The sequence below is a fragment of the Saccopteryx bilineata genome, chromosome 5 (genome assembly GCF_036850765.1).
Source record: "Saccopteryx bilineata isolate mSacBil1 chromosome 5, mSacBil1_pri_phased_curated, whole genome shotgun sequence".
NCBI lineage: Eukaryota > Metazoa > Chordata > Mammalia > Chiroptera > Emballonuridae > Saccopteryx > Saccopteryx bilineata.
The window spans coordinates 244,544,853-244,558,624 of NC_089494.1; the positions used below are offsets into that span (position 1 = coordinate 244,544,853).

Here is a 13,772-nt window from a genome sequence, read left to right on the forward strand (position 1 = left end):
GACAAATGAATACTTGACAGGTTTCAATTCCAATTCTATTTATGTCAGAATGACCCATTAATATTGAAAATGAAATTACCAGAATTCAAGCAATACAATTACACTTTACAGCTAGGTGGTAGTCTGAGAACTCGGACCCAACCAAACTCTTATTCAAATGTCAACAGCTACATTTGAATCAGCCAAAGTGAATCACATCTCCTTCTGCCATTACCTATAGATCAGGGCTAAATGAATCACAGCTAGCAGATGACAAATCATTATGTAAATTCAGTTTTTCAAGTGTCAATCACATATACATATAAAATCAGAAAAAAATGTCTATTATCTTATGATGGTCTTTATTGTTGCTAGGATTAAAAACATAGGTATAAAAAGTAACTAAAAGCTTTCTTTGAGAAATGCTTTTTAGTACACTTTCTCATCTCCTAACAAGCACATCTGCTAAGTGCATAACATGTATGTTTCCTAAAAGTAACCTGTGTGTGTTTGTCATATATAATTATGTTTATTATTCATTTCTTTCTTATGTTAAAGGCACTGAAACTTCTGAAACTCAAAAAACAATAAATAACATTAAATTGTGATTATAATGCCAAAGATACAAAGTATTTTCTATTAATATAGCTGACATCAAAAGTACTTATTCATTATGTTGTCTCTAGTGAGACAAGTACTTTAAAAACCACAAATAATACTATATGGTATCATCAAAAGGTAATCACAGATATAGCAATACCCTTAAATTAAACAACCCTGCCTTCCTGGGTATGTGCATGTGCATAGATAAAATATTATTAAAGTATTTTAAATTTAATATTTACTTTTGTGCAAAGCATTTCAAACATATTTGCCTTAAATATATTCATCAACATGGCAAATCATATCAATTATTTTATACTTATTTAAAAATATTGAAATTAATTCTTAAAAACCATATCAAACTTCCATCCACATAAGCACACACCACCATACACACAGATAAGCATGCCTTTATAGCCATAAGGCAAAGTGCCATTTAAAAATCCAGATAATTAATCAAAAGGGATTATCAATCACCATATGCTGATATCATATTTTCTCATTTGGATAACAATATGGAAAACAATTATTTAATACTCTTTAGTGTAGCAATAATTTCACTTGGGATCACTTATGACATTATTCTCTAATGTTGAATTTTAATATTAATAAGTAGACTTCCAGAAAAAAAATCAATTTTTCTTGCATTATATGCTCTATTTGCATATCATCACTAAAGAATCTAGTATATAACAAAAGTTACAATGTCTTATTTCACTTGGAATGGAATGATGAAAGACAAATAAACATCAAGATTTTATGAGATAAAATAATAATAAACTTACTAAGAAATTTACCATTCCATTATTAGACTCAAACCTATTCCACAGGCATTTACTTAGAACCTGAAATCCAAGAAATAAATCTCCCAATTTCCTTCTGGGAACATAAACAAATGTATAAAGTTTTGTAAGTACTATCTGCAATCTTAATTCGATAACTTAAAGGAAAATGTACATGAGGTCGCCTGTTGTGGCAATCATGTTATAACGGGATAAGTATAGAATACCATGATTTGCTTTCTTCCCGTTTCCTTGCACAACAATGAAGAAAACCTTGTACTTAAATGAGGGGGGAATTCTAATAGCATTTTCAATATACTTTCGAGAACAAGAATAATGCTGTTCTCCTTCTTGACTCCATTTCAGCTATCACTTGAAAGAAAAGGCTTGAAAATGCTTTTCTAAATACCTAGGAGAAGAACACAGAGCAAATTGTGTTTACTGCCATTTCCTTTCACTAAGAGAGTAACAATTGAAGAAATAGTTGCATGACAAAAATGAATAGAAGAAAACAATAGCACAAGACCTTTCTTAAGTTGCTCTTGTTTCAGTATTATGCACTAATTTAGTTTTTTGTTGGTTTTTTTCTTTTTGTAACAAGTACTACTCTTATTTGTAAATGTGTTTATGTCTGACAGGCTGTTTTATAGTGGTGACTTTTATCTTTATAATTATGTTCCTTTATTTGGCATTTTTGTACGTTAGGAGGTATTTATTATTTCAAAGAGAATAGTTTTAGCATTGGCTATATTATTATAGTTTTAGACTGACCTTCACGAGTTTACTTATTATGGCTCACTAGCGTGATTATGTGTGTGGATGTTGTGTTTTCCCCTACCATTTTCCATATGCTCTGCCTCACCAACACTGCCATCCGGCGTGGTCCTTTCATAGTTGTCCTCTGGGAGTGGAAGGGCACCCAGTCTTGGCCCTGATGAACTCTTACTGCTTGGTGTTTCTGACTCCTCCAGCCCGCTGTCATAGCAACTCTGCAGTGACCCCTGATGTGGGTCCTGAGGCTGACTCACAACAGAAAACGTCACTCTACGAAATGGCTGTAAAAGAAGAGATTCTGAATGTCACTAAGATATAAGATTATAAATTATCTTATTAAAAATACATAAATCACAAACATTAAGATCTACTGACAACTAATTCAACACAATATGGTTAAAACAGTATGTTGAAATCTACTTGGTTAAACTCTATTATCTGTGGCAATGCATTAGAACTTAGCTTTTATGAACAAGCCAAAAATCTTTCTGAAACACAGAAAAAAAAACCCCAGCAATTTCATTAAAACACACATCTAAATCTTTGTTAGTTTTACACATTCAATATTTTTCTATTCTGTAGCCTTCACTTTGAATATGCTGTTCACAAATACACTCTACAAAAACAAGGGTTAGTGATTTGGGAAAGCAACAACTACTGAATTGTAAGAAGACTTCACTTTTAAATATTTTTCCATATAATACAATACAATAGTTTAAGAAATGTGTGTTTTAGTAGATGACAAACTATTAAAGACACAGTTAATAAATAAAAATGTATATATAGTACTAAAAATAGAAATATATTTCTTACTTCATTCATATTAAAAATATCACTTATTGACCTTGAAATTTTAAGGGTAGTATTGAAATAGTAAGTAGAAGTTATCTTAACCAAGGAATGAAAAAGAAACTAAAAAAGTTTAGTTGCATGTGTTTTCTATGACTAATTTGTTCTAAAAAACCGTAACATCATGTACACTGTTTAGACTGGATTTGCAAATCTTTATCTAATTGGACCCTACAATTTACTATGACTGATGTTGGCTGGACTGAAAATTTACCTGCACGAAATTTATACATTATTGTAATTACACAATTTAATAAAAGTTTAAGCTTGTTAAGAAAACAAATGAATGCCATGCATTAACATTACTCTGTACATAATATTTTTAAAAATATGAAAAAGATTCTGTAATATTGTTTGAGGTTATTCATGGCTATAGCTGAGCTCTTTAAGCTCTTGTAATATTAGACAATGGCATAGATATGTAGATTTTGAAACATGTAAATTATACTGTTTCTAATATAAAGTATAAAACTAATGTTGCCAGAAAATAGAAACATTTTTTGCACTTTAATACCTTGAATGCTACTGGTACAAATCACTAATCACAACGGGGGTTATAGACACATGATAGATTATGAAAGAGAAATTTATAAATTGGCTTTGCTAAAGACAAACAGATGTTTCCACAAATCTCATTATTTTGTCTCAGATAAAAGTTTGGCCAAGAATATTATCCAGCCCTGGCCGGTTGGCTCAGTGGTAGAGCGTTGGCGTGGTGTGCAGGAGTCCCAGGTTTGATTCCCAGCCAGGGCACATAGGAGAAGTGCCCATCTGCTTCTCCACTTTTCCCCCTCTCCTTCCTCTAAGTCTCTCTCTTCCCCTCCTGCAGCCAAGGCTCCATTGGAGCAAAGTTGGCCTGGGCACTGAGGATGGCTATATGGCCTCTGCCTCAGGCACTAGAATGGCTCTGGTCGCAACAGAGCGATGCCCTGGATGAGCAGAGCATCGCCCCCTGGTGGGCATGCTGGGTAGATCCTGGTCGGGCACATGTGGGAGTCTGTCTGACTGCCTCCCCCTTTCCAACTTCAGAAAAATACAAAAAAAAAAAAAGTGAAAAAAAAGAGAGAATATTTTCCATTATTGGTGTTTGTAACCAGCGCTTCATCTTCCATGAAGTTATTTGTACTGTATGGTCACTATAAAATCTTCTTTTTCATTGTATGTCAAAATTAAACTTTTAGAACTGCTGAATTTTGTTGCAATGAAAAACATTTAAAGCATACTCTCTTTTCATAATGTTTCACTGAATCTGGAGAGCAATATTTTAAAAAACAATTACAAAATATTTCTAGTACAAACAGCATGAGCATCATGGGCCAAAATTTACTGGCAATAAACCTATAGAAATATTATTTTTATTCTAGTAATAATTCTCTTACTTACAGTTGTGTGATTGTGTTATTTTACCTTATATTTAAGTAATGACATAAAACACTATATTTATGATGCTTTATCTTATATGTACATATTTTCTTTTTTATTTCATTATTAACTCCTAATCAATGTCAAACTACCTATGTGTTTTATTTCTTCAGTCTTAACTTGGAAGTAAGACACTGACAGTCTCCTAAAACCACATTTTTCTGCACACAGAAGATACTCTCCAAAGTATATACTACTGAACAATGGTATTTTAAGAAAAGACACTAAGGATCATGGAGACATATTATCATTTCGAGACATACCAATTCAAAATATAAAAGATACATAATTTATACTTATAAATTGGCAAAAGGATAATGAATAAGCAATTATGAGAAATGGTGTTTCTTTTTCATTCAAAACAGAAAAGGGGGTAACTTTTGAGTGCTTATATGCTGGTTCCACCAAAAGTAATGATAAGATAGCAGAGAGACAGATAATAAGCTATGTTTGCAATAACAAGTGTCAAAAATAATAATTTTTCTGGAATGTATAATATGTCGATTGCAATGAATTTATGTGTAAATTTTGTTTTCTTACTTTCTTACCCTATTTTGATTGTGAATACTTTAATCTTCAAGAAATATTTTAGGTTATGTATTAAATTTAATGGTGCAAAGAAAAATGTTTTATTTTAAAATACTGAAATCAATAGATATACTAAGGTTAAACCCCTAGCCGGTTGCCTCAATGCCAGAGCATCGGCCTGGCGTGTGGATATCCCAAGCTCAATTCCCAGTCAGGGCACACAGTAGAAGAGCCCATCTGTTTTCCATCCCCCTCCTCTCTCTTCTCTCTCTCTTTCTCTCTCTCTCTTTCTTGTCCTCCCTGCCTGCAGCCATGGCTCGATTGTAGCAAGTTGGCCCAGGCACTAAGGATGGCTCCACGGCCTCCAACTCAGGTGCTAAAAAATGGCTCTAGCTGCAACGGAGTAACACTCCAGATGCACAGAGCATCACCCATCTCTGGCTTGCAGGGTGGATCCCAGTCGGGGTGCATGTAGGAGTCTGTCTCTGCCTTCACTCCTCTCACTAAATTAAAAAAAAATAGACATACTAAATATTTAGTTTCATGAATGCTTCTGTTTTATACAAAATATTTTATTTAAAATAATATCTAAATGAGTAAAAAATAATTCACAATAAAAATTTAAAATAAAGGAGATTATGCAATGAATGATAAACTATTCCATCAATCATTTTTATGTTTTCTGAACATCTCATTACAATTCTACATTATAATATCAGAATTATTTTACTTTCTCTTAAACTCTATTTTAATAAATAAAATGGCAAAATTTTTAGTTTGATAACATGAACCGAATTAGTACAGAATTCTAAATCCTGAATTCTGAAATAGATAAGCTATAATTGTAATAGTAAGCCAGATATGTAAGTTTAAATAGATGAAAGGTAGGTAAGTAGATAGATAGAAGATAGATGATTGATAGATAGGTAGATAGATAGATAGATAGATGATAAACAGTTAAGTATTTCATCATCCTTCATAATCAGATGAGGTCTACTGAGAAAACAGGTTTTACAAAAAAATGTTATGACACAAAATTCATATTATTTATATATTCCAGAAATATTGACTAATCCAGAAATGTAAAGCAATGTATCGATTTTGTGACAGAGAGAATGAGTTTCCATAATACAAGTAACTGTCACTTTGTTAATTACTGATATTCTGAATTAGAGTGGTTTAAGTGGTATTTCTTAATCCTAGATGTGCCTTAGAGTGACCCAAAGCACTTGAGAAAAAAATCAGAATGCCAATACCTGTCATACAATAAAATCAGTGTTCATTATGGGACTGGATATTAGTGGTTTATAAGATCTCTCCAGGAAATAAAAAGGCAAACAGAGGAAGGAGAAACCCTACTATTGAAAGAACATATGGAAGAGAATAAGCAGACTGAATTGACCCAGAAACTAGCTGGTCCCACAAGTGTCCATAGAGTTTCCCTGGAGAGTTGGTCATCAAACCATAGGTCCATCTTGAGATAAAAAAGTGTAGACATGAAGACATCTGGCGACCAAAGTGTCTAAGCTTTGTATTTCCCTGGATATGAAAAAAGGAGTTCATGTCCTACACAGGCAAACTGGTCTTTCTAAGGGAGGAAAACAGCAAAAGAACTTGACTGTGTCAGCCAGCCTTCTAGCTCTTTGAAACTGTGAAGATGTGTTTGAAAATTGAATGAGTCATGAAAGAAAAGAGGCCTCAATGAAAATCATTTCAAAAATTCTGAGTGGGATGTGTTTGAGAATTGTAAACAGAAAGAAGCAGAAATTAAGGATTTTATTTAGGCAAATAAATGACCTAATTAAAAGCTGTGAAGTTGAGCACATGATCTGGCAATTCCTTACACAAAAGGAGGTAAAAGTGTTGAAGGCAGAGAATTATGCTAAAAAGGGTGAACAATGGAGAAGCAGTAATAAGAATGGGCAGTAAGACCTGTGTGGCTCATTGGATTCAGTCATTAATTCATTACACCTACATTTGTTTTGCACACATTATGGGTTTATAGGATGTCCCAAAAATGCTTCTACACATTTAAGAAATTAAATCTTATAGCTATATAAAAATAGACAAGATATAATCAACTTTCTAATAAAATACAGGTAAAAAAAAAAAGATGCTACGAAATCTGCTTAGGAACTTAGAGTAGATATTGCAAAACAGAGATTTGTGGTTTGAGACTGCTAAATGAAGTTTGATAAATAATATAGATGAAAGACCTGATTTAGAGTTCATAGTTGGGGCCAACAGCAAATTAAAAAAATGAGGATGGGTAAAAAGCCAGGTTGCTTTTGTAACTAAAAAGCCAAGGAAGTCAATCATTTCTGGAAAGAAAGAATATCTTACATGATTAAAAGCATCAGAGACAGGAAGGAGAATGCTGACTACCATATGACTATGACCATGGGATTAATCTATTAGAAGGTCACTGTGACTATCACATCTCTAAACTCTATAGAACAATTCTAGATTAGATCAAGAGAAGAAAAAGAACATGTAAATAGATGCAGAAAGTTGAAGATAGACTCCTACTTTTGAAAATGTTAACATATTAGAGTAGTGTCACAGATAAAAGATAAAGAATTGTGTTAATAGCTTAATTTATATATATATATATATTTTGTCCTCATGGCATTGAATAAAATTTTGCTTTAATGTAAATATTTGAAGATGCAAGCAAAAAAGGGTGCCTCATACATAAGGTGACCAGGGAATAAAAGAAATCAGAAAAAATAAGTAAATTAAATAGAAATAAGGGATAATGAAATTAAAAATAAAATTACAAAGGTAAGGTAAATAATATATATTGAGAAAACCCATGCAAGGAGCATGTGTGTGTATGTGTGTGTGTTTAATGAGAAAAAAAATAATATATTGGGAATAATAGAAAAAGATTCTATTCTTAAAAACTCTATTGATTCCCTATTGACTTCACACAAGTTAGCTGACCCTTGGTTCTTGTGCCTTGGGCTCAGGGTCTATAAAATAAAGATAATAATACTTGTCTCTTACTAACTTAAAATTCCCTGAAGAATAATGACATAGTTTAGAAAAAGAGCCTTAAGCTCCCTTAAAGACATATACTATAAAAGGTATTATACCTCAGGCCACAGCTATATAGCTATATAACTACATTTCCAAGTGATAATTTTTTTCAAAAAAAGATGTCACTAAGTCCATTTAAAGTTGCTAGGAAAAGCAATCGAGACCAGATGCATCTAAAAATATATAAATACTTTTATTTTACCCATTCTAAATTGTTAGGTTAAAAGATGAACATCACACCATAAAAGTAAACATTACGCCTCAGAAAAGGAAATACTTTAAAATATTTGCCTTCCATCTATCATCGTTAGCAAAATCTTCTAAGTTACAACCTGTGCAATAAAAATATGTATAGATTGCTTTCTCTGATAAGGCAGTGGCTAATTTTTGAAAAGGGAAAATAAAACAGCTGGACTTTGGGAATATCATATTAGACACAATATTTATAGTAAAGGAGAAAACAGAATCGGGTGAGAGGCAAAAAATTTTCCCTTGGAGTCCGTTTCTTATAACCTAGTGACACCGCATTTATGGGGATTTTATTGCAAGAGGATAGGACCCGAAGGATGTCACAGGAAAAAACTTCTGCCTCAGTCTCTCTTCTTGTTGAATGCTGCTCTGTTTCCCACAGACAACTTTATTGGGAACTTTAGATGTGCACCTTCCTTTTTAGCTTCAATTCTTTCTCCATAAATCTCCTTATCTGGAACTCACATACAGCTGTCTCAGGCACATCAATTATTTCTGAATGGGCTGAAAAGGCTTTTTTTATTTTTTCCAATTCACTTAGTCACGTCCATCAAACAGACTTCCAATGACTCTTTTTGTCAGTAGTAAAGCACTGAAACAGTCATTAAGCAGAACATTGCAGTATTATAAAGAGAGCTGAATTTTATTTTTAAAGAGGAGCTCAGACTGTGAGATCTTTCTGTGCAGAAGAACTAGTACTTGATTACTCTGCAAACATTTTCAACTGGGGCTACTGAGCAAACATATCTAGGATTCCATAGTGCTTAGTTGGCTTATATCTGGCAGAGCCTTCAAACAAACTTTAATCGGGTCATTTCACTTTTTAGGGGTGTCTTCCTTTGCTAATATCTCAAGGTACTTCCCTTAATTCAAACTGCTTTTCTTTCTTTTAAGTCAATTGCAGATCAAAGAACACTAAGAAGAAGCATTTTGAGACATTTGGATTAATTAAAACAATGATTTGGGGAAGTAGTTAACTATATTTTTTGACTCGTATACAATCATATTTTGGCACATTTGTTTACAGTTGTACTCCAAAACCAATAATGCAAGTAATATTTTCTAGTTCTTAGTCCAGTAGATCATAAACTATTTAATATTAGAAAAGAACAACGACAATATTAAGATAGTAACTACTATGTCCTAAGAAAGTGCTATTGATTTTACTTATATTGTCACTTCTCCTCATGCCACCTCTACGTGGGTCATATTAATATTCTGATTTTGCAAATTAGAAAAAAAATAACAAATTTCAATAGTTAAGCTACAGCAATAACTACTCTAGCTTAAAAGTAGAAATTAGTTTCTTATATTTTCCCCAAATGAAATATATCAGAAAAAAGAAGGCCAAAGCTTAAAATTCTCAATAAAATATACACAATTTTTTTTTCTGAGAACTTTAAAAGTAGTTACTATGCTCTGAAACACAAATGGTGGGTTCTCTATATTGTAGATACAATTGTTTGATCTATTATTTGCTCTTTTTGCTAACTTCTATCAAACTTAGTTCAGGATTGGCAAACTTTTCCTGTGAACGACTAGAAAGTAAATATTCAGGCTTTGTAGGTCACAAGTCTCTGCCACAACTACTCTACTTGGCTGTTGTACAAAAACAGTCATTGTAGATACAAATTGAATAAGCTTGACCATCTTCCAATAAATTGTTATTCATGGAAATAAGAATTTGAATATTCTGTAATTTTCCCACTCTATGAAATGTTATTTAAAAATTTTTTCAATCATATGTAATTGTAAAACATCAAATGAACAAAATACTTTTCTATTGTATTAATATTGTTAAATGTTATGTGAACTTTTCAACTAGTATTTAAAGTCTCCATAAACAGTGTTTACCCATTATACCTCTATTTCAAACACAGTACCTTGAAAATAGTTTATATTAAATTGTCACTTATTAACGTTTTGATAGTTCTCATCCTTTTTTAAAAAAACTGTCCTGGAGAATCTGGAGTCTTGGATTCATGTACTGGCTCTGATATTAAGTGAGAAATCTGGGGGAAAGATTAATCTTTCAGATTTAACACCTTCAACTTTAAAAGAAAAGACTTATAGCCAATTGTATTTAATAGCTTTTTTCAGTTCCTTAATTCTCAGAAACTAAGAAGACAGTTGTCTAAGATCAGGGAATAAATGGCTAAAGTCAATAATTTTAAAGTTGTGTTTATTCACTCATTAAGAAATTCTTTGGTACACTACCTAGCATTGCTAATATTAATGCATTTTAAAATGCATTAAACTCAGAAAACAAAGATCATGAACAAAATATGCATAATAATCAAACCTTTTAGGCAATTATCTTAATGAAGAGCAACCAAGATGGTATAGCACCCTTGGGCCTACCATATCTATGAAAAAGTAAAGACATTCTCCAATGTCAGCTCTGTGGAATATGATCCTCTAAATCTTCCCTATCCTCTGAAACCACCTCCTCTGTGATTTCTTCTTTACTCAACCATATAAAACTATTCATTGAGTTCCTACTGCGTGCCAGACGCTATGAGACCTCACTTATCTCTCAAATGTGTGATTTTAACAGCAGAGGTTAGCAAGGTTTGTCTGAAATACAATGGTGAAAGCATGCTGAGCCATGATTGGATTTTACCTCCTAGTTTGTTTTAGACCCTACATAGTCCCTTGTAAGTTTCTATGATTACATGCACAGAGAAACAGGACGACAGAGGGAGTCCTAGTTAGGCAAAGAGAATATTGACAGGCAACTAATGAGAAAAAGACTATCTTCACAATAACATTCAAGCCAACAAGGACTTATTAAGCACTTGCTTTGTGCCTACCACTGTGCCCAAAAATCTACATGCTGCAACTTCAAGCACTACACTCCCTTGGGCAAGTGTAGATTACTCATACAAAAGCACGCACAGAATACAAGGATTTCTTTTTTTTTCTTCTCTTTTTGCTATTGTGATAATGATCAGAAGTTCAGTTCACATGCCGTTCAGTTGCTTTGCATGACTACTCCTACACACCGAGTTCCAGAAGCAGCTGAATGAGGTCGATAAACCTCTGTCTTAAACCACACAGCTGGAGTTAGCCTGTAGCGGTTCAAGGGAGCAATGCTGAAAACCAGGTGGAACTATCATATGACTGCCCAGGTTTCTAACAACTAAAATACTAAAAAGTGAACAAATAAACAACAAAAAAAGGATAGAAAAATAACATTTAAAAAGCTATCTCCTAAAATGCACAGAAGCTTAGAAGCACAGATAGGGAGCCTGCCTTCATGAGCACCTGAATTAATTTTCCCACACTGAAATAAATGAAAATGAGGTGTACATTTTAGAATTCACGTAAAATGTGTTCCAGATTATTTTTTATTTCTTGCTTTCCTTTTATTTTTTTATTGTTTATTAATTAATTAATTGTAGATATTTCACCTGAACTGCGCCAGTAAAATCTATTTAGACAACTATATACATTTAAAAACTTTGACTTTTCATATTCTATGGAATGGAGTTTTCTATCCTTAAGTCGTTGTCTCTGGTCTGGTTGGATTAAAATTTGTGACAAGAATCAGGACAAACAAACGGAGTAAGGCTCTGAAATAGTATTTAAGCATTTAATCATTATACTAAGAAGTAACCTAAATCTTGAGCCAGAATCTTCTGCCACCCAGGTGAACCCATTTTCTCTGCCATCCCCCCTGATTCATTTGTTTTCTTTTGCTTATTAGCACTTTGTTAAAAAGAAAGGCTACCAGTGTCCTCAAGAAAAAAATGTATCCAATGCCCAGTATATGTTAATTTTCATTCCTTGGTACAAGTCAAATGACTCCAAAAATCAGTGAAAGTGGAACTGATGGGAGAAAAGTGGACTCTAATGATGTCCAAGTCCTAATTTCTGGAGCCCGTAAAATCTGTGACCTCACATGCTAAAAGGCGTTTAAGATCGCATGCACATAGAGTTTGCTAATCAACTGACCTTATGTTAGATTATCTGGAAGGACCTACTGCAACTATGGAGTTCTTAAAAGCCAAAAGGGGGAAGCAAAGAATGAGGTCAGCGTGATACAATGTGAGAACTTCACTCATCTTGTCTAGCTTCGAAGAGAAAGAAAGAAAACACTTGTCAAAGAATGTGTGTGGCCTCTAGGAACAATTTAAGGCAGGATAAGGAGCAAATAGTCCTCTAGAGCAGGGATTTTCAACCTTTTCTTATCTCATGGCACACATAAACTAATTACTAAAATTCAGCTGCACACCAAAAAATATATTTTTTGCTAATCTGACAAAAATAAGTATAATTTTGATTAATTTGCAACAAATAAAAATAATAGTAATTAAAATTTTTGTTTCAAAGTGACTCTAAAATATCAGGTGCCTGTACTTATATATCCATATATATTGTATATATATTTCTGGCACCAGAAAATAAACAATCAGACACAACCTTATTATGTGACATGATCAATAACATGCAACTCTATTGTATGACTTAGATATTTATGATTCAAAACAGGGCATTCACACTGGAAGGTTATTGCGTTAACTATTGACTTTCCTTCTCTTTCTCTCTTTCTTTTATTCTTTCTTTCTTTCTTTCTTTCTTTCTTTCTTTCTTTCTTTCTTTCTTTCTTTCTTCTCTCCTTCTTTTCTTTTCTTTTTTCCTTCCATCCTTCCTTCCTTTCCCTATCCTTCCCTTCTCTCTCTCTCTCTCTCTCTCTCTCTCTCTCTCTCTCTCTCTCTTTGTTTCTTTTTTTTTTACACTCCAAGAAAAAATAAATTAGTATCCCTGACTAAATAGTCAGGTATTACATGTTTTAAAAATTCTTGCAATGCTCCATTTGGAAAAAAACTGCTCTAGAGCCTGCAGAACAAAGGCTACCTTACCGGCACCTAAATGTTAGCCTGGAGAGACCTATGTTGGATATCTGACCTCAAAAACTATAAGGCAACAAATTAACATAGTTTTAAGCCATTAAATGTTTGGTAATTTATGATAGCAGCTACAGGAAACAGTAGTCATGGAGTCTGAAGTATGGTAGGGAGAAAAAAGAAGTAAAGCAATTGAATGTAGTCTTTACTATAAAAGAGGTTAGAGTTGTTATTCACATTTAAATTGGCGTTCCATTTCTGCATCACCCTATGGTAGGGCATCGAGAACTAGCATGTAATTCTACTAATTACACTTATTCTATGAAACACTCAAATATATTGTGTTGCTTATTTTATGTTGAAGCTGTTTAATAAGTGTAAATATGTTAAAAATCATCTTCCTAACCTTATTTTTATATGTATTATTTCTTTAGAACGGTAAAAATATAAATAACAAATAAAGGACAAAAATGCAGTGGACTACATCTGGGTCCACTTATCTACGTGGGAAATCACTGAAAGTTTATATTTCAGTCCTCTCTTATCACATAATTGATATTGTATTTGTAAAAATCCAGAATGTCTTTTTCTGAAATCAATTACTATAAGATGAAACAACTTTGGAATTGACTTGATTCTTCTGAACACAACTCATCCTTTATAAATAAAATTTTAATATTTGTACTTAAAGATT

At 32.8% G+C, this 13,772-nt stretch overlaps 1 protein-coding gene across 6 annotated transcripts in view; it reads right to left on the minus strand.

Annotated features, from left to right (window-relative positions):
* The window catches only part of PCDH7 (protocadherin 7), a 421,790-nt gene that overhangs the window by 219,318 nt on the left and 188,700 nt on the right, over positions 1-13,772 (minus strand). For 2 of the 6 annotated variants that reach the window (XM_066233423.1, XM_066233422.1), the window contains exon 2: positions 2,311-2,419. In XM_066233423.1, coding sequence (XP_066089520.1) covers positions 2,311-2,419 — 109 coding nt within the window. Of the gene's footprint in view, positions 1-2,202; positions 2,420-13,772 lie in introns of all 6 variants that reach the window. The other 4 variants (XM_066233421.1, XM_066233426.1, XM_066233420.1 and 1 more) reach the window with 2 other exon arrangements.